The sequence below is a fragment of the Zeugodacus cucurbitae genome, chromosome 4, assembly GCF_028554725.1.
Source record: "Zeugodacus cucurbitae isolate PBARC_wt_2022May chromosome 4, idZeuCucr1.2, whole genome shotgun sequence".
NCBI classification, from domain to species: Eukaryota; Metazoa; Arthropoda; class Insecta; order Diptera; family Tephritidae; genus Zeugodacus; species Zeugodacus cucurbitae.
The window spans coordinates 52,944,328-52,966,898 of record NC_071669.1 but is presented as its reverse complement, the minus strand read 5'-3'; the positions used below and the strand labels follow the sequence as shown (position 1 = coordinate 52,966,898).

At 37.0% G+C, this 22,571-nt stretch overlaps 1 protein-coding gene and 1 long non-coding RNA gene across 6 annotated transcripts in view; one reads left to right on the top strand and one right to left on the bottom strand.

Moving 5' to 3' along the window:
• LOC128921378 (uncharacterized) overlaps positions 1–22,571 on the top strand; it is a 123,103-nt gene that overhangs the window by 25,000 nt on the left and 75,532 nt on the right. Inside the window, exon 2 of one of the 2 annotated variants that reach the window (XR_008470834.1) lies at positions 13,009–13,067. The exons of the other annotated variant lie outside the window; for it this stretch is intronic. This is a non-coding gene — a long non-coding RNA (uncharacterized LOC128921378). The remainder of the gene's footprint in view (positions 1–13,008; positions 13,068–22,571) is intronic. 2 annotated transcript variants of the gene reach the window in all.
• Positions 10,873–22,571, bottom strand: part of LOC105217257 (titin homolog) — a 103,219-nt gene continuing 91,520 nt past the window's right edge. For 2 of the 4 annotated variants that reach the window (XM_011192176.3, XM_011192177.3), the window contains 6 exons: positions 20,259–22,244; positions 15,312–16,869; positions 14,407–14,928; positions 11,808–11,890; positions 11,562–11,742; positions 10,873–11,501 (listed from right to left, as the gene is read on the bottom strand). In XM_011192176.3, the coding sequence (XP_011190478.2) occupies positions 11,410–11,501; positions 11,562–11,742; positions 11,808–11,890; positions 14,407–14,928; positions 15,312–16,869; positions 20,259–22,244 (4,422 nt within the window). In that variant the 3' untranslated portion in view covers positions 10,873–11,409. The remainder of the gene's footprint in view (positions 11,502–11,561; positions 11,743–11,807; positions 11,891–14,406; positions 14,929–15,311; positions 16,870–20,258; positions 22,245–22,571) is intronic. The other 2 variants (XM_011192178.3, XM_011192179.3) reach the window with 2 other exon arrangements.

Here is a 22,571-nt window from a genome sequence, read left to right as displayed (position 1 = left end):
TGTTTATGTCTTTATTCCAATTTGGTTGGTGAAAATTCATAAAAATACAATTCTATGTTCATCTATATATATGTACATATATTCAAAAACATGCATATATTTCGCTGTTCTACATTGCAAAACAAAACATTAGCCATTCGAGAATGAAGGAGGCTGCTTCAAACTGTGTCTCATCTATTTGACACCCACCAATTGGCTATAGACGCATATATACGTATGAATAAACATACATAAGTATCTATATGTTTCTAGGTTTCTCGAAGTGTTTGCTATTGTGTCCATTAAAAAATATATATATTCTAACAGCATACATATATGTCTACTTTAGTGGTGAAATCAAAACATTTTCATGGTTTGTAGATTTTTGACTCGATGACTCTGAAGTGGGCACCAATTGGCTGCCACTCAAATGAGTTCATTCGATAATTTTAGCATTTGGCTAATTAATTTAGATAAAATATAATAACAACAACAATAGAAGACGACTTTTTTAATTTGCATTTCTTGCTTTACTTTTACCTCACATCGCATAGGTGAGTCAATTTCATGTATAGTGTATTTAGTGAACAGTAGCATTTACATCTGCATGTATACATATATTTAAAATATATGTTTTCGAATCTTACTTTCTGTGGTGACATTTCTAGAATATTATTGAAACAGTTCAAAATACGGTACAGTAAGCAGGTGATTCAATTGTTTGTTGTAGTCGTTGTTGGCTTTTGTTTGTGAAAATACATTTTGTAATCGCTTAAGCGGTGTGGAATTTTTAAATCTTTCACACCTTTAGACATTAGGATGGATAAGGTGAGAGACTTCTTACTTTTTGACTCTGCTTGTCGAGAGAAAATTTTTCTTCCAAGTTGGCCACGCAGCCTAAAGTAGCACATGATGGCAAAATTATTTTAAATCAAGGCAAAAAATGTCTCTAACGAGTATTTTGGTTTCAACATAGGCGAAGTTGTATATATTTCAGAGTTATACGACCAGTATCTGTGGTATGTGAACAGAGAGGCGGTCGCGCTGACTATTTATTTGAAGGTTGGGGATATTCGTCTAGCCCTGGTTCGCTATCCTTTTCTAAAATGTCACAAATACTCGGTCCGTTAACGAACATTTCGCTAAGAAGTCGGATCGGGTTAGAAATAATCGAGGGTCAAATGATTCCATCTCTTTTTTGATTGCATTACATATTTACATTACTAGTCCGAACTCATTTTGTGCTTCTTAGTTAACCGATGCTGATTTGTTTCTTATACCAGATGTGAATTTTTTCCATACGTCTTAGTAGGGTCAAGGATCAAACCCTTTCTGTTAAATTTTTTACAACCACTCGGCTTATTCTCATCGTCACGGTTCTTGTAAACTTTCATCTGTTAACATTTACAACGTTATAATTTAAATCCCATATTAGCCTAGCTGCAGAGTTAAATAGAGAAGGTACAATCTTCTATAAGAGTGTACAGCTACTGGCGTACGCCGATGATATTGATATCATCGGAAACAACAACCGCGCCGTTTGTTCTGTTTTTCCCACATGGATAAGGAGGCGAAGCGAATGGGTCTAGAGGTGAATGAGGACAAGACGAAATATCTCCTGCCTTCAAGCAAACAGTCGGCGCATTCGCGTGTTGGCTCCCACGTCACTGTTGACAGTCATAACTTCGAAGTCGTAGATAATTTCGTATACTTGGGAACCAGTATCAACAACACAAACAATAGCAGCCTTGAAATCGAGCGCAGAATCACTCTTGCCAACAGGTGCTACTTTGGACTGAGTAGGCAAATGAAATGAAAAGTCCTCTCTCGGCGAATCAAAATCAAACTCTACAAGACAAGCTTATCATTCCCGTCCTGCTTTATGGTGCAGAAGCTTGGACGATGTCAACATCAGATGAGACGACACTAGGAGTTTTCGAGAGGAAAATTTTGCGCAAGATTTATGGTCCTCAGAACATTGGCAACGGCGAATACCGCAGACGATAGAACGATGAGCTGTACGAGCTATACGACGACATTGACATAGTTCAGCGAATAAAAAGACAGCGGGTACGCTGGCTAGGTCATGTTGTCCGAATGGATGAAAATACTCCAGCTCTAAAAGTGTTCGATGCAGTACCCGCCGGAGGAAGCCGAGGAAGGGGAAGGCCTCCACTCCGTTGGACGGATCAGGTGGAGAGCGACCTGGTTACACTTGGAATCTCCAACTGGCGCCGAACTGCGAAGGAAAGAGAGGAGTGGCGCGCTCTCATCGATTCGGCTATAACCGGCTAAACGGGTGAACGGCAATCACATACACACATACGTAGAAAGACAAGTATGTATACATATATTTTCGACATTGCCCGAAATTAAATCGAATCGGATTACAGTTGCCGTTGTGACCGTTATGATTTTATCTCTCAACAAACACTACTATTTTTTTTACGAGATCTCCGAATCGGCTGATCCAAATCAGTGATTACTACACATTTATATATCAATTCATAAAAATTATATTATCTAATTTTAGTCAGATGTATTATATATATACTTTAAGTGACAAATATATATGTATTAGAAATATGAATTCGCGACAAGGTCATCTTAAGGCATTGCTAAAATCAGAATATATTTTCATGAATTTCAACAAGTCTACTTATTTTGAATGTATGTACACAGATGGCTTTTGTTAAAATGTAATTTTTAATTTTTCAAATATTAAGCAAATAAATAAATTAGTGAAAGTAAACAGTTCCATATGTCAGCAGCGCTGTGATCGAGTGAGCGCAACATACAATTTGTTTGTGAATCACAGGGAATATTAGAAGAAATGGTACGAATAAAAAATTTAATTCAATGCCACACAAATTTCAAGTTATAGCATATTCATAATATATTATATTTTTTTCTTAAATGATCTGCGACGCGAATTGTGCTTGTGTGTGTTTAAATTTCCCTCATTTATAAGCGCAGCGCTTGAAAGTTCGCAGGTGTTTCGCCACACCATTTTTGTTGTTTTCATCGATTTTGTAATTCTTTCATTTTTTCTATTTCATTCCATTTTTATTTAAGATTGTATCTACCGTAAAAAAGAAAATGTCAGTTTAAAATATTGGATTATTACGTAATATCATTAGGGAAATAAAAAATTCGCATACCGCTTATAAGAATTGCATAATGAAATGCTTTCCGAAATATATAATTTTTAATCCCCACCCACTTAATCGTATCTTTTATCTACATACAATATATATGAAAAGGGGTCATATTATAGGTGATATAATTAAAAATAATCTCACAGTTCGAATATAAAGAGTATACTATTTACATGTTTCTAACATTAAAAATTTGCAGTACTTATCCAGAAATATTGCTTCTGAAAATGCTATGAAAATTTAGAAACTTTGCCAGCTATCGAAAATCGAGATCGAAATTTCAAAAACAAATTTCAATTAATTATAAAAGACTTGTCGCTTCTTGGCAAGGATCTCCCAGATTCCCAAACACTTTTCTGGAAACATAAGTGCCCTAAGGTAAGGTTTGTTCATACTTTATTCTAAGAGAAGGTAAAAGTATAGCCGGACATTCTTGCCAAAATGGCGTCACTAAAGATCCACTTTTTTGAATATTGAATATGTCTCCAGGATACCAGATTCGGCAATACAATATACAAGTTTAAAGAAAACTGAAAATAATTTTTACTAAAACTCTGACATACTTCTACGAAACACTAAAACAATTGATCAAATTTTTGTTAAAAGGCTAACAAAAGAGAACATTTGTGACATAATAACCACGCCCACCCGCATACAATGGTTCTGTTCAATGGTCCGTCAGAACACTAAATTATACAGGAGAAATGGCGAAAATGAGTTACACTCAGATAAAACAAAAATATTTTAAACCATATCTCAAGAACTATTAAACCGATTGCAATGAAATTTGGTTCATGATATTTTCTTGAAACCGTGATATTACCGATTTCAAATGGGCGAAATCGGTTAACAACCACGCTTACTTCGCATATAACACAATTCTGAAGTCCATCTGATTCGTCCACTCTACAATATATACCTCAAGAACCATGAAGTTAACGGAACAAAACTTTACACAAACATGTGGCATCACTCAATTCAAAATTCGAAATCGGACCCTAGATGGCGAACAAGAAGACCTCAGTGCCGAAGGATAATTTTTTACTGAAAATTGTTATTGTTGAGGAATCCTATTTCTACTAATAGTATGCCTCTGCACAAAAAGTGGGTTAAATCGAGTCACAACTTCTCCTAGTTCCCATATACATACCTAATATTAGGGGTTTCGAACAATCAGTGGGCTTTATATCGTAAATATCGGTTAATAAGTGAGATATTTTAGCAAAATTAAGTGACCGTATTGTCTTGGATATAATGTAGCTTGGTGGTGATAATGAATGATTAGGTCCAGGAATTACCTCAGGCCCCATATATATAGCATATAATGATTTTCGCTATTCTAGTGGATTATAGTATGCCGGATATATGGGCCAAATTGTGTATTATTTAATAACATTAAATAAATAAATTGCGAGAGTATACATTTTATGGTTACACCCGCACTTAGCCCTTCATTTCTTCTTGACTATTTAGTTTTGACTATCTTGTAACGTATGTTGAAGAGTTTGAAGTATGATATTTTGGGTATTAGTTTCGAAGTCCTTTAGCAGTTACTTCAAGAAAAAGCTTTCCAACTAAAAGGTATTTAAGAAATACAATCTTTAGTTTATATATCAGCCTGTCATATTATTATCAATTAATATTTAGAGCGAACAAAACAAGCAACTGGTATAAATGCAAGAGACTGGTATAATAATAATAGTGTATTCACTTAATATCTGACATTTTATTCATTTCACAAACTCGTTGTCGTTTTCATATGCGTATGTTTCAAAGAGAGAGTGATATTCAAAGTTAGAGAGTAGAGAAGTGGTGAATCGAACACTGTACTATTTCGAATATATCCCTGGAACCCTGGAATGCACCTTGCAAACACATATGTATGTATGTATGTATGTTTGCCTGCATGAATTATCGCACGAAATACTTGTCACATTACATTTGCTTAACGAATAAAAACAAAAACAAAAATCAAATAGAATAAAAATAATTTAGACTGTTGATTTCAGTTTAAAATGTAATGCGATGTGAATTTTCTGGTTTACTGCCTGACAGGCAAACGTTCAACTCGGCGCGCAGCTAAATTTAAATATAAGTGTGTCAAGCGATGAAAACCAGCGACTCACGCAGGCACGAGCAGTATATGAGGCAATGCGAGTACTTGCGGGCCAAAACGCAAAAAATTTCCTGCAGATAAAATTCAGATAAACAATATTATTTTATATCTTTTGCAACTGCTGAGTGGCTGCGAAATTTCGTTGTATCTAAAATGTCTAAAATTACACAGCATTTCGGCGCACTTACATACATATGCTCTTAATAAATATGTGTATGTGTGCCTTTGCATGCTGTCTACTGCAGCGCAACGCAAAATATCTAAACAACCTCCGCTAAAAGGAAAATATCAAAATAAACCGCAAAAGTGGAATGACATCCGTCGATGGTCAGCAATGTCAAGGATTTCAACTAAGCGTACGTGATGATGAACGTATGCGCTCGTTGGCCGTTCTGGCCTATCGCTCATGCTTTTATTGTTGTAGTGGATACTAGACTGATCTCTAGTACATATGTTTGCATCTGTAGGCAAGTGCATTGAAACTTTTTGGCTAACGGCTAGGGCGTTAATCATGTCAAATTATTGGCTGACGGTAATTATTTTCGATTCGTAAAATTATTTGTTATACACTGAACAGGGTATATTAAGTTTGTCACGAAGTTTGTAACACCCAGATGGAAACGTCGGATGCCCTATTTAGTATATATATAAATGATCAGTATGTTGAACTGAGTCGATTTAGCCATGTCCGTATGTCTGTATATATACGAACTAGTCCTTCAGTTTTTAAGATATCGTTTTGAAATTTTGCAGATGTTATTTTCTCTTCAAGAAGCTGCTCATTTGTTGGAACTGCCGATATCGGACCACTATATCATATAGCTGCCATACAAACTGAACGATCGGAATCAATGGCTTGTATGGAAAACTTCCACATTTTACTGCATATCTTCACGAAATTTGGTGTGAGTTATTGTTCATAGAAATAATTTAATCTCCGAAAAAATTGTTCAGATCGCTTCACTATAGCATATAGCTGCCATATAAACCGAACGATCGGAATCAATGGCTTGTATGGAAAATTTTCGCATTTGACGTGGTATCTTCACGAAATTTGACATGGAGGTAATAATATAATCTCCGAAGAAATTGTTCAGATCGGTTAACTATATAACCTTAATGTTTCTAGCAAACAACCCGGCTAAAAAAAATTCGTAAAATGTTTCCTTTTTTACTTATTTTTTCTTCTTTAGATTTGCTTAAACACATAGTTACTAAAAGAAATGCAACTGTGAAGGGTATATTAGCTTCGGTACAGCCGAATTTAAGACTTTTTTCTACTTTTGGGTTGACAGCATACATTTTAGGTTATTGCAACTGCTGATTGCTATGGATTTTGGCATACGCGATTAATGAGCCAAAGCTGATTAAAAATTGACGGCTGTAGCTTGCTATTATATGATCTTGTGTGTGTGATTGGCGTTGCAACCGTTTAGCCGGTTATAGCCGAATCGACGATAGTGCGCCACCTGTCTCTCTCCTTCGCAGTTCGGCGCCAGTTGGAGATCCCAAGTGTAACCAGGTCGCTCTCCACCTGGTCCCTCCAACGGAGTGGAGGCCTTCCCCTTCCTCGGCTTCCTCCGGCGGGTACTTTGGACTGAGTAGGCAAATGAAAAGTAAAGTCCTCTCTCGACGAACCAAAATCAAACTCTACAAGTCGCTTATCATTCCCGTCCTGATTTATGGTGCAGAAGCGTGGACGATGTCAACATCAGATGAGACGACACTAGGAGTTTTCGAGAGGAAAATTTTGCGAAAGATTTATGGTCCTCAGAACATTGGCAACGGCGAATACCGCAGACGATGGAACGATGAGTTGTACGAGTTATACGACGACATTGACATAGTTCAGCGAATAAAAGACAGCGGCTACGCTGGCTAGGTCATGTTGTCCGAATGGACGAAATCACTCCAGTTCTGAAAGTGTTCAGTACCCGCCGGAGGAAGCCGAGGAAGGGGAAGGCCTCCACTCCGTTGGACGGACCAGGTGAAGAGCGACCTGGTTACACTTGGAATCTCCAACTGGCGCCGAACAGCGAATGAAAGAGAGGAGTGGCGCTATTTATCACACTCTTTGGTCAGGCACTTTATGAAGTCCATATGAAAAATATTACATTTCACAATCGTAATAAAATCATTATTTTCATTCTTTTGGTCAGCGAAATACTCTCAGATATAATAAACACCACACGACGGGTTTCGGAGGGTTCCTTTCAATTTGGAACTAGTGAATTCCGGGATCTAAATTAATGAACAAAAGAGGTCTAGCTAAGCGACAGTCTTTCATAATTTCTTGGGTATTTTATTATGTCGTGAGTTGATTTCTGCTGAAATTAGCAATCAGCTCGGAAGACGAACCCTTAAACCACTTCAAGAAATGCCTTTAAACTTCCACAGAAATTTTCGGGAAGTAAACTATTTAATTGTATATTAAACGTATTTTTTCGAGTACAGTAAGCACGAATTTAAAAGACTTGAGGTCTGTTGTCTGCCAGAGTTTAGCTTAAATAAAAATTTTAAACGAGTTCAGAATCATATGATCATATATACTACATATTCCTTAAGAACTCAAATTTCTGTGGAATTTGCTGCTTTCGTAGTTTCGTAATGATAAATGGGTTGCCACTAAATACCCGTTGACAATTGATTTTTCACGGCACGTGTCACAAAGTATACGAATCTATCTACATATATTTTCGTGCCAATTGAAAAACGCACATGAAAACGTTTCCGGCGCGAGTGCGCGAATGCCTGGCCTGCATATATTTGGTAAACCGAGAGTTCAACTTGTCAAAATAATAAAATAATAGTTTCGAAAGATCTCGCCAAGCATTTCATGGCAAAGTGCCAGTTGCAAACAAAAGCAAGACAAGCATACATTTCGTGGGCGTCTAAATGGTTTTCGAACGTCGGCGCTGTATGTATACAAATGAGTTGCTTCAGAATTTCCCCTGCGTGTGAAAGCTTTCGAAGATTAATAAATTTGAATAAACACCTGCGAAAATATGTATGTATATAAGAAAGACTAATCCGATAGTATGTATGCCACAAATAAGTGTAAGATGCTATTGTTGTTGTTTTGTTATTTAGAAAATTTTCATTTTATGAACTGTGGCGGCATCTGTGAGAGCTTACGTGTTGAAAGCTCTTCTAGAGAGATCATAATTATTATTAAAGATAGATGGCGTTGAGAGTGTTGGCAAATTTAAGACAATTTTGTCAAAAACTTTTTTTTTTTAATTTACTTGAAAAGCTTTAAAGCTCTTTTATGATCGTTTCTGGAGCTTTTCTTATGAAAATTTAAGTTAAAATTATTTATGCTGGAATGATGATTCTCTAATCGAACAAAAGAACTTTTTTATATATTGTTAACGTGATAAAAATATTCGATAAGTTTCTTGAAGTTTTTTAAACAGTTCAATAATATACATACATTACTTTTATGTCTGCCATAAAAAAAAATCTGAATATACTCTGAATAATTCTTTCATCGTCAATTCATCCGATAAGCTGTTTTGTTACTTCAACTTTAACAGCTCACTTTTCCAAAAGTTCATAAATTGTTTCGAAAATGTCCAATATCTTTGATCAATTGAGTTTATGTGAACCAGCATTGGAAAAACTCATGAAACATATGGAATATAATAAGCTCTTCTTTGTCAAAACACCCCTTTTGTGAATTTCAGACTTTTCCGCTCATGTGGGAATGAAAGAATGTTTTGCTGTGTGTAAGTTTACTCACTATACTAAGAGAGACCGACGTATAGGAATAAACTATATTTTGTGATTAAAGACTCAATTCATGATGAGGCTTCACGAACAGGTCTAGGGGCGGTCTCTTTAAAGTAAGAATCTCTTCAAGAATATTTTTATTTTACTAAAATAATTCTCATTCCCTGAAATTATCTTTCTCTTTATAACGCATTATTTTAGTTGAAGAAATTGTAGATCTATATTTTTCTCAGCTTAAATCATCCAATGTGATGGGCTCAAAACATTTTTTATACCCTGAACAGGGTATATTAAGTTTGTCACGAAGTTTGTAACACCCAGAAGGAAGCTTCGGAGGCCCTATAAAGTATATATATAAATGATCAGTATGTTGAACTAAGTCGATTTAGCCATGTCCGTCTGTCTGTCCGTCCGTCCGTCTGTCTGTATATATACGAACTAGTCCTTCAGTTTTTAAGATATCGTTTTGAAATTTTGCAGATGTCATTTTCTCTTCAAGAAGCTGGTCATTAGTCGGAACTGCCGATATCGGACCACTATATCATATACCTGCCATACAAACTGAACGATCGGAATCAAGGGCTTGTTTGGAAAACTTCCGCATTTTACTTCATATCTTCACGAAATTTGGTCTGAGTTATTGCTCATAGAAGTAATTTAATCTCCGAAAAAATTGTTCAGATCGGTTCACTATAGCATATAGCTGCCATACAAACTGGACGATCGGAATCAAGGGCTTGTATGGAAATTTTTCGCATTTGACGTAGTATCTTTACGAAATTTGACATGGATTACTGCTTTAGGTAATAATATAATCTCCGAAGAAATTGTTCAGATCGGTTCACTATATAACCTTAATGTTCATAGCAAACAACCCGGCTAAAAAGAATTAGTAAAATGTTTTCTTTTTTTTACTTACTTTTCCTTACGTCATTAGATTTGGTTAAACACATAGTTACTAAAAGAAATGCACCTGTGAAGGGTATATTAGCTTCGGTACAGCCGAAGTTAACGTTTTTTCTTGTTTTTTTTTGAAAAAATTGTAGATCTATATTTTTCTCAGTTTAAATAGGTCATCCAATATGATGGGCCCAAAATATTTTTTTTTTCATAAATTGCTTTCTTAACTTGTCAGGAATCATGTAGTAAAGTGATTTTTAGAAATTCGAAGTCGTTTGCAAGATATAGGTGTTGGAAGAAGGAGCTGTCCGAAGCGCTCAGTTGGCAGTTGGAAACTTTGAATGCGTTTTTCTCAAAACTGTGTTTTTTTAAACTTTCCTCCATCGCATCTCAAAAACGGCTTGACCGAATGACTTGAAATTTGTTGGGTACAATCAGCACATATAAATGCATGGAAAGCTCTATTGTTAATCGAAAATTCCAAAAACTTCGATTTTTTTATAGCAAAAAATTAAAAAAAAACGCAAAATTCTCAATTTTTTTTTATGTCTAGCAGAAGTTCAATTTTTGGTATATTAACTAGTTTGTTGTGCGTTCCGTGCATTCAAGGTTACAGTTTAAAAGCCCCCAATTTTTTTTGTTTCCGCTAAGCCAATTAGGCGGAATAGGGGTGGAAGTGCGAGGCCATTTTTTCGAGGCGGGTGTGTTCAGAATGCTGTAACTCTTGTTCTACAGAATATTTTTAGCTTAAGATTTATATTTATACTGTCGAAATATATGTTAATATATGAGAATAAATTTAAGGCTCTATCTATTTATGGTCGTAGAAAGAAATTCTAAAAAATTACTACAAAACAGGGCGTCATATGGGATGACCTCCTTAAACTAATTGTCAGTCTAATGTATAGCCAATGTATGTATGTAATGTTTGTGACTCTTCTTCTTACTTACCTCCAAATATCATAAAATCAGTAACTGTATAAATAATTATTTTTCTCAAAACAAAGTTCCACGAATAATTTATTCAAATAATAGTAATAATAATAATCATAAAAACACATGTAATACTATTGTTATATAAGCATAAATAATGACAAATTCGGCACATAAATATAAATTTATATTCAATCAATTTCAAATCGGCTTAACAGCTGCGTAATACAATTAGCTTCTCTGCTCGTTGTATGTATGTATTTATAAGTATATAGAATTGAGTATTTTTTTCATTGCAAAGAAATACGAAATTTTCCATTTGACACTGAAGAAAGTGAAATTAATTTAGATATCCTTGACTAACACATAAGTAAACACCAACTTATATAGTTGTGTCCTGCATTCCGCTAGATTTTGAAGCACATTTAATACATTGAAACATTTTCCTCCACTAACTGCTTAGAAATATAATGAAAATTACGCAAAACTTTAGCATAATCCGTATTAATCATAGATAAAGATAGTTTCCACACAGTCTGCACTGTGTACTTAGTCCAAATTTTTTTCTCAATTTACTGCCTTGAAATCGCTTCATAAACGCTTGGCTTGCACGAGTAGCTGGCCGGAGGTGATGGCTGTGCCCAAAGGATTCGCGGCGGTGCAGGCGTAGACACCGGCATCATCTATGGGGAGAGTGAGAGTGATGAGAAATTTATAAAATTTTATTGATATTATATTTTTACCTGGATATGCCTGTGGTATGGTCAAACGACAGACACCGTTACGATACTCAATAGCATACTTAGCGCTATTCTGTAATGCGACGCCATTGCGACTCCAGATCACATCCGATGGTGGATGTGATTGTACGATGCACTCGAAGCGTGCACATTGACCCAACATAACGGCGTGCTCTTTCAGTGGCTGAGAAGAATTTCATTTTTTTTTTCATTCAGAATAGAATTAATTTTAAATTAGGCAGCACTCACCGTTATGAATTGTGGCGCACGCTTAGGGTAATCGTCGCGATTGAGGTGTGCATTAACCGGTACATCCGATGGCAGTTCTGTTGCTGTGATTTTTGAAATAATTTTGTATTTATTTTTGAAGTTCTTTAGATTTTTTAAAAGCAAGTTAATGGTTTGACACTTTGGCACGATTTTTAGTAACTTATTTTTTTTAGGTAGCATTCACTTATTGTTACACAAAATAGCAGGCACGAGCACAAACAAAAATTTTTGTTTTAAATATATTTATGCAAATTAATCATACAAAACACAAGCATAAACGCAAGCAGCATGCAGGCGGAAAAGCATACCGTAAAGCAACGGTTTGACATACGCGTAGCAAAAAAAAAGAAAAATAAGGAAAAAGATAATATATTTTCTTGCAGCGAGTAAATTAAGAAATAAGTCGGTATAATTGTACCGATTATCGATACATTTTCGTTCAAAGGTAAGTGGAAGATTTTAGCATATTCCTTTCAAAAAAATCAAACAACAAATTATTTGCCTTTCAAGTTTAGTAATCTCGTCTATTAATATTTCTCGATACCTATAATCGTTAAATTTTAGTAATCTTAGTTGACACCGCAGTTTGAAAAATTTTAACCTTAGGTAAAAATCCGCTGAATCCGCAGCGAAATCAGTTCACGATACGATAAAGATTTTCGAACGAAAATTTTCATGCAATCATTGATTCCGTCGATAAACTGCTTTACCACAAAGTGGTAAATTGTCTGAGCTTCTTTCTTCGTTCAAAAAAAATGTAAACTGACCCCCTTAACGAGTGAAATTTAATGTACTTAAATGAAGGGCCCACTCCTGTTTTAGATATAACGCATATCGTGCGTTTTTGTTATTTTTTTCATCCAGTTTAGTCCTGTATTGGAGAGCCTACACCGTTTAACTATTGTGAAATTTCTTCCAAAAAAGTATTTAATTCGCCTGAGGCTCTTTGACAAAATTTTTTCGCTACTTCGGGAGGAAAGCTTTATATTGCTTTTAAACACTTTAAATTTATTTTTGTTATCCTGTTTTTGTCCCTTGTCTCTAAAATACTTATTTAAAATATAATTTAGTTCGTCATCAGTAATTGTTTACATAAGAACTTTCAATGGTTTATTTCTTTAAAATATCCGCAACTCACCCATCAACGGATAAATTTCAACTAAAATTTTCGATTTTACAGATTCAATGATTTCGTAATTAGCGACATCTATTAGCCGCGGAATGTATTTTTTCGAGTCGGTAAGTGAGTTCAATGTGATCGTAAATCTTATTCGGATTGATATCCCCTAAATTTATAATCTTACAATCCCGATAATTATATTTATTTTATAAAAATCATAAAATGTTCTCAATACAAACAAAATTTTCGAAAAAAAATAAAGTCCAAAACATGCAATAACTATTCTATATATAAACTTTATATGCAAACATTCATAGGCAAACTCCATAAACTTATATCGTTTTTGTAAGCGAGTAGCAAAAGAATACACGGCTCTGATAAAATTTTCATGACGGTGAAGAATACATTTTTCGAACAGATTAATATCACAGTCATCCGAAAGCTATGAAAGAAGTTCTTTCACTGATCTCCAGATCTTCAGAGAGATGATGGATCATCATAACTCTGAAATTTTTTAAACTCTCAATGTAAATTTGACATTTTTTCATCACTAATTCTTTCAAAAGCTCAATTCAATTACTTTATCCAATTTTATGTTTGTCGTTTCTTTTGAGTTTTTTTGAGTATTCTTTTGCCGCTCACTTACAATGATTTACAATGAATGAATTCTGTTTTGAGGTAAGACAACAACAATTTGAACAACATCAATTCGGGTATTATTGTAAGGATTTTTTAAGGATTTGGTTTATCACGGGGGACTGCTATTTAACATATCAAACTAATACTAGCGACAACGATGATTTTGTGATTATGGACAACTACGAACTACCTATTTGACTAATCTACAGGATTTCATGACAGTAATCTATGAGAATTGCCATTTATAATCCAATAAGAGAGATTTTTTCAAAAAGAAACGACAACAATAGTTTGCTTCTGGCACTGAAGCAAGCATTTTAGAGTATTCATCATTGAGCAGAGAGTGCGAGGAAAGTACGCGACAGATTTTTGTTAAATATTAAGGAGTAGCTCTTTAGAATGATTATTGTAAGGATGAAGAGTATATTACAATGATGTGTGTGATAGGTTTCAGCAGAATTCTCAGCTGGAAAATGATGTGAAAATGAACGCTTTTATACAAATTCAGAAGCATATTTCTTCGAGAATATATTTAAACTTCTTTTTGATGTGGGTGTATGAGATCAGTTTGGGCAAGCTTTGACTTGAGTGAGAAGAAGTGCTGCGCTTGATTACTTTTAGCGATCAGTGTAGCTGATTGGATTGTGCAAATTGCTCTGATTGCCAGAAAGTGCGACATTCTATATTATCCGCGCATATGAAATTACAACAACAATTGGTTAATACAACATCCATTTTGGTGATACGACTAGCAGAGACAATATGATGATCTAATGAGATAGCTAGCTAGCTAGTAGTGTGTTCGTTAGCAATCAATACCTGAATTTAAATACGTTAGACGATTCAATGGCTCATTATCATGTAGACGATCGATATTTATATCGATAACCTGTGTGTTGGGTAGACTATAACGTTTCTTGAGTCTATGCACACCACTTGCACCGCCGACACGCACACCCGCCGGCGCTGGGCTACGACGACTCCCAGTAGCGGTGTCAGAGTGATAGCCACTCTGTGTGGATGATGGACGCGCATACGGTACATTAAGGCGTGTCGGTGTGAAGGCGCGCGTCGGTGTGGCTGCCGTGGTGCGTTCATGTTGCACCGGTATGACGAGCTCACCATCGCCAACACTTAAGGGATATGGTGATTTACGACCACCCTGTGATAGCTGTTGAGTGGGTGTGCCGGTGGCGTGTCGCGGTGGCAGTGCTGACGAAGAGCTATTCCATTGGTTGCTTACGAATTTGTGACCCTCGCCCGGGAAGAGTATACCGAACTCATAGCCGAAATCATATTTAAAGTAAATTAGACCGGTGTTGGGATCGACACATTTTGTACCTTTTTTTGGTGAAGACAAACGTAGGTAGACGTAGATTTTTGGATGGGGCAGTTGGTTGTTTGGTTGTGGGTACAGAGAGAGAGACAACACGTTTTTTGGAAATATATAAATACATTAAAATAAGTTTATAATATTTGAAGAATATATGAATATAATTATTTTATATAAAAAATCAACAGAACCAAGCATTCCAGGTTTGAATATAAGTAGACTTGTATATATGAATATTTGTATGAGTTAGTTGGGGGAAAACAAATCTTAAAACTCTCAAACTAATTTCGAATTTTGAAAACTGTAAAGAAAACGTTAAACTCAAATCGATGTTCGTCTCTAATTGACTACAAGTGAACTCATGAGAACCACGTCCTCATTGGGTACTTACCGTATTGCGAGACGCGCGACTCATCGCGATAGGCTTGCGGTTTGTTGTCACCCTCGCTGGGCGCACGCTTGAAACCCGGTCGGAAGGAGTGCGTAATGACCTTCGGCTCAGCACTGCCATTATATATTTTCGTAGTCTTACTACTCTTTTGCTGCAGATCACTGGTGATGTCACTGATGAACTGATGTGATTTTTGCAAGAAGGTCGAACTCATCTGCTTGCCCTGCTGATCGATGTGCGACTGTATGTAACCGTATTTCGGTGGCGATCCAACTTTCAAATTCATATCGTCACGTGGAAAACGTTTTTCGACAACCGTCGTATCGGGCAGCAAGGTCTGATAACGCTGTTGATAGCTAGAGCTGGTGGTGCTGCTCTTCATGGACGAGTGACGGTTAAGCGATTGCGTACGCTGGCTGCTCGTGGTGCCGGCAGCACTGAGACTACTACCACGTTGTGAACGCAACTCATTGGCGTCGACTTTTATTTTCGCTGGCATTTCTGGACCACGATCGAATTCCATTGGTGAGAGTACACGTTCGTAAGCGCGTGGCACACTGCAGGCGCGTCCCATTTGCGGCGGTTCGACGTGTCTGAAACGTAGCGGTCCATTTTCACCCTGTGGCGTCCAAAGTGGACGCATCTTGGCATTCTCTATTTCGCTATCATAGTCGGTCTCACGGAATTCGCCTGGCACGAATTTGGTCGGTGTTGGTGGCGGTGGCACACGTTGTGTTGGCGTATAGCGACTCGGCGATGGGCTGTACGGGAACGGCTCGAGTGGTGTGCTCATTTGACGTTCCTGTTGCTCCTTCTGGCTGTCGAAGTGTATGACGCGCTTGGTCTGTTGCATATTCACCACGCGTTGGCAAGTTTCGGAAGATTCTTTCATATGCATTACATTTTTCGTTTCGGTCGCCATTTTAGCCGTATGCAGTGGTGTGCCAGCGATGGCGTTGTAGTAAAGCGCTGGTTGTGCGCGTGGCTCATATTTCGGCTGTTGTTGCTGCTGCTGCTGTTGTTGTTGCTGTTGTGTGGCAGCAATGAACTTGGCGGCAACTGGTTTTGGTTTGTACACCTGCTGTTGTTGTTGCGTTTTTTGTTGCTGGAAGTATTGCTTTTGCTCCTTCGACTCGGTCTTGATCTCATGTCGTATTTCTTTCTTGATCGGCTCGAACTTCTGTCGCGGATAAGTGCTCACCGCTGACGGTGTGGGCTCGAATTCCATGGGCGATGGTGTCACCACAACTGCTGGCGATTTATGTCCATTAGTCAGATTGGACTTTGGTGTTGGTGTAGGTGGAAAGACGACACGATAACCCTTGATCTCGTTGTCCGACTCTTGTGTGCGCGAGACGGAGCGGAAACGCTCCTCGACTTCACTGCTGTAATCGCTGAATTCGGCTGGCGTTTTACGCTGTGCCGGTATGGGTGTGATGGTCGGTGTTGGCGTCTTCAAAGGCGCTGCCTGATATTTTGGTGCGCTAATATTGCTGATATTACTGATGTTGGAAGCGTTGTAGTAGCTACTGCTCATGCTCGATACGCTCTTGTAGTCCTGTCAAAGGATTTCAGAAAAATAACAATTATCATTCAGTGTTTCGCTAAAGTCTAGAATAAGCTCAGCTGTTAAAACTGCAACAAGTAACAAGCACCAAAAACGAATTGAAATAAAAAATAAAAATTATTGCAAGAGTAAATAGCGTGTGAGAGCGTTGTAAATATCTATTTATGAGTATATTTCACATTTGATAAAACAACTGTGTTGTGCTATTAAAAATCATCAAAATGATCTACGCAGTGGAAGGTACGAAGTCAGTTCTCATTTACAGGAAATAATTATTTTCGTGTATTAGCAACCCTGAACCTCAAAGGTTACTAATCTAATCACTGCAAGCTTTTTTAAATACTAAAAGCTAAAAATGTTAAATTGAAGCTTTCAAGATCTCTGTTGATTGACCTCGGGTACACCCATTCATTGTCACACTATAAGTTCGAACTCTAGTATAAACCTTGGAAGAAAATGTATGAAGAAGGTCTAGATACCACTTTTCTAGGTCCATCAAAATGTTAGTATTTTTTTATTCATGTTATATGACTACCTTGTTTAAAAGGCCAGCAGATTATTGTCAAAAAAGTATTTATAAAATCGCTACTTCTTCTGTGAGCTATCTTAAACAGAAACAAATACTCATAAGTTAGGAACACTAATACACTCTATAATTTGAGAAAGTACACGAGAATATGAACCAGATATTAAACTAAAAGGTTTCTAGAATCAGCCGACAATAGCTAAGAGTAGTAAAACATCAGTTGTACAACCTGGGATCTTGAAATTATATTTAGTAACTATAATAGTTTCAATAGTGTTCTACAGCCTAAGAAATGTTGAAATGGTCTTTGAAAACTATCCTAGTTTTGAGAATGTTTCGCCTACTAGTAGGTTCTTGTTTTACTTAAATATCAAAGTATTCCCAAACATATTCGACTTTTCGGAGAAAACCTTGTCAGATGCCAGTTATCAACTCGGCACATTATTGGACTTTCTGTTGAAAGCATATGCTTGAAATAGTTTGGATTTCATACCATTAGTTATACAGAGAGTCCAGGTAGACTCAAAATAAATCGCCTTAACAGATTTTTGATGGATTCCTGGCGATTTGCCGTTAATTGTCTGGTTAAATCCATCTCCATGGATTCTTGGTTTCTCAAATATATTTCCTCAAATATAGATATCGATCTACAGCTGTCCAGTGTGATCTACGTCGCAGGGATCAAGCTTTACACCTAACCTGACACAACTTTCATTCGACTTCATTATCAATAAATCTAAAGATCTGTTATCCTGCTTGTCTATCAAAATTATTGTGTACTTGTTTTGCAGTTAGATATCATTTTTTTCACAGTGTACTTTTATAAGTTTTCCTAAAAATAATATATAATGCGGAAATATGTTCGTGATGAATCCTTTTTACATTTGATGAACTTCAAAAAAATATGACAACGTGCAATAACATGACTTCTTGACATGCCAACCCATGCAATTTTACTTATGTAGAAATGTAGTACTACTTTTATGATGGTATATATATTGTACATTGTATATAAAGTTACAATTTTACTGATGTATGACACTAATGAATGCGTGAATGATTTCCAATTGCTTAAAGCGGCATATTTATAGGCGTGCAACGGCTAACAGTAGCATACTTTTGCGCGTAACCGTAAACTAATCATACTTAAATTATATATTTTTGATGCAATGAGTGCTTAATGATGCATTTAATTGGCTACTTAATAACTGATAATTATGATATTTGCGGCGATTTATGGCTCTTAGTGCATTTAATGGATTTCTTTACAATGATTTTTATGTATAAACGCAGTATTGATGATAATGATTGCGGACATTGCGAGGCAGCACAGAACACTAAACGCCTGAAAATTACAATTACAGCGAAGCTTATACGTAATTTCTTCTAATTAATATTATTTTTACATATAAAAAATCAAAAGTAAAAAAGAAATAATAATTTACAGAAAGTAAAAAATTAAATATAAACCAAAAACAGCTTTTCTAAAGTTATTTTACAATTAAATTGCGAGAAAAATAAAAATAAATTTTTAAGTTTTCGAGAAAAAAAAATTAAAAAATAATATTGACATTGCACTTAATATTATTTATAAATGTTTCTGAAGCTGAGTTTATTTTTCACTTTTATTATTTATTAAAATTAGATTTTGTGTTTTTAGTATTTAGAACCTTAAACAAGTTTAAAAAATTATATCAGGATTCCAGTAAGGTATTTCAGTAAGATAAAATCAGCTTCAAAAACTATATTCAAATCGACGTACACTTGCGGTACTTAAAATCAAGACCATATGTAAACTAGTACTACTATTGGCAACGAAATTTTTTGGCACTGAAGACTTCCAGCGGAGAAGTAAGAACGATGTTCATATAAACCACTGAGTTTGAGGTGACTTTGCCTTAATATAACCAAGCTATACTCGTAGAACCAAAAACGAGTCTTTCTAAAACCATTTGAGGTATGTCAAACCTTGAAGAATGGTATGAAAAAATGTTTTAATTCTGTAATGACTGGGACCTTTTGTTGTTTCCAAGATAATATGTCCAAGTTCAAGTATCCAAGTATCCAAAGACATAATTACGCGAAAAGGTGAATTGAAAATTTAACGAACTGAACAATATATGTGAAGAGAAGATTCAAAACTAACAAAATCTATGTGTTCCAGATTTATTTAAATAGTCACGCTTTGGGTTTTCAGCTCCTATACTATATATTATATCTGTTAGATCTGTTAGATAAAACAAAGTGAGGAAAGCTCTGGTGATAATTGAATTTTTAATTTGTAAGATGGTTTGAGACTAACATCATAAGGAACCATATTTTTTAGTAACTATGAAAACCAGACGAAAACACATTTAGAATCTAAATGATTAATTCTATGGTTAGATTGTTTGAAATCCACACAAGTTGGTCTTAGTTAATAATTTCAGAAAAAAATGTTTTTTGAAGACGCGACTCGAAGTTAGGCGGAGACAAAACTAATAGTAAAACCCAAGAAATGCATAAATCAATGGCTCTTTCATGACTCGCCGAAAATATGGTATTATACTGTTTCGAGATCCAAAGTAAATAGCAAATAAATAAATAAACCAATTAGTATCATATCTAAGCCTACCGAGAGTTTAAAAAGGGTATTTGGTGGGTAGTGGTCTTAGTCAAATGTACGTCAAAATACCCCACATGTCTCCGCTGAAATCTTCAGTGCCAAATACCAAACTATACAGGCTAATTGAATACGATAAACCATATGCTATGTTAAAATTATTGTAAAAATAAAAATCATAAGTTGCACGTTAGAAACAAATTGGTGGTAGCAACAGAACAACATCAATAACAACAACAACAACTAGCGAACCTTCTCCTCACGCCTGTACTCATTCTTGTCCGAGTACACCTGCTTCTCATGGCCACCCTCTTCCTTGCTGGTGTAATAAAGCGGAGCTGGCGGTTGCTTCTCCAATGGCGGCTGCTGATAGTAGGTTTGAGTTGCCGCCGGTGCTGGAGCTGGTGCTGCTTGTGGTGTGTATTGTTGTTGCTGTGGCGATGGTATTTTAAACACTGATGTCATGGGCGCTTGTGGCGCATTCGACACTTGATGTGATGATTTCGAACTGGAAGTTGATTCGTAAAATGAACGACTCTCCTGATGGGTCGATTCCATTTTACGATAACTGGAAATCTCTTCAGTATCGGCGGCATAACCACTTGTCTTGAATGCGTGATGAGTTGTGGGCACATTTGGTGTACTGACCACACCACCGTCTGGTACACTCTTACCAACCGGTCGGAATGAGGCCTCATCCGATTCACTGCCACTATACTTCCAACGATCGCTTTCGTAGTCACTCTCATAGGGTTGACCGACCGTCAGTTTTGTTGGAATTACAGGCGGTGGTGGCTTGTAAGTGCTTGTTGTTTTGGCGATTTGTGGTGCCGCTGAGGGTGTGAGTGTTGGCACTGACATTGGCAAAACCCTTGTGGGGCCTTGTTGCAGATTTTGCTCTAAAGTTTTCTCCATTTTCTCCACTAAGGATTGACGACGCTCTTCCGGTTTTGGCGCAAAACAAATCTCTGGTGGCGAACCGGGCACCAAGTGTATATCATCCAGTGGTGTTTTCTCACGCTGCTGCGTTGTTGGTATATTAATCGCTTTACTGATTTCCTTCACGAGATATGGTGCGCTCAATTCGGGCGCTGGCGTTGGCACTTTCTGTACTCTGATCTCGCGTTTCTCCTCCTTCGCATCGGATTCCGTTTCCACTTTATACCTTTGTTCGATATCACTTGTGCAACTCTCGTAACCGCTCAAATGATTTGGTGTCCACAATTTAGACATGGCCACGCCTTCCGCCGACGGTTTAGGCGAGGGTGAACGTGTGAATTGTTGTGGTGCTGGCAGTGTAGCCGCCGGCCGTATGATCGGTTGTCCATACTCAACTTTCACCTCCTTCGAGATGGTGGACTCGTGTTTAAATGTCTGTGAGACAGGCAATACGGGTAATGTGCGTATACCCCCGGTCGGTGGCTCTTTTGGTGATTGCTGTGATGCTTCTAATATTTTAATGCGATCATTTATCATTTGTGGTTTGTCGTTTGTGACGGCATCCAACTTCGGTATAAAGCATATTTCTGGTGGTGAGCCGGGTATGAGATTCAAATTCTTGAGATCGTCTTCGAGTGTTGCCGACTGTGCGGTTGGACCGCTCGGTCTGGTGATCGTAAGTGGCGTCGTGCGCTTGTTACTAGCATAAACCTCCTGTTTCTGATATCTTTCGCCAGGTGGCGCTGGTTGTGTGCCACCTTGACTCTCGATTTTCTTAAAGAAATCGAAAGATGAGGATTTCTTCTCACTCGTTGTGCTCTCGTATTTCGAGGTGGACGTCGACGAGGTGGCTGATGTCAGTAATGGCGCTTCACCTACACCCTTGTAACCGCCGTCGAGTTCTGTGCTTAGCGTGGATTGGAATTGCGTTTGCTGGGTTGTTGGGATTGGGGCAATATTGTTAGCTGTTGTATAGGGTTTGGGCGGCACTTGCGGTGGTGTTTGTGTGGAGCCGGTTTTCGAGCGTGTGTTGTCAGTGTTGGTCGATACCGATTTCAGATGCTGCCAATCGGGCAGTTCGGTGTTGGTGCTAATGTTTGTCGCTGCGGTTGGCGTCTTCGGGCGTTCACTCAATGTGGGCAGATCTAAGTACGCTTGTTTGTGTTCTAGACGCATTGTTGCCTCGGTGGTGCAACGATGCTCAGTTACTATTTTCGACTCAGATAAGCCATGCAAATCGGATGCGGTTGAAATATCGGTTTGTGTCGTTTCAAAGGACGGTGGCTCTTTAGCGAAGGTCTAAAGGTGTTGGATGGTGTTTGGTCAGCGATGGATATTTGGATATTGTTTGATGATGTTATTTTTTAGTTTAGTACGTGTGACGGTAGTAGAACACGTGGATTTTCATTGATTTGGATTTGGTGTTGTTAAATGGATGCATGTGAAATGGTTTTGATGCAGAATATCAGATGTTGATGGTTTATGGTTTTATTTTTGATTTTTTTTGTTTTGATTTTTGATTTTCGATTTCAACATAAAACCCCATAAAGCAATGAGAGAAGCAGTTGGATATAGACAGACATTTTGTTTAAGCGAAAATGCGAGTCGAAAATCGAACAATTGAAT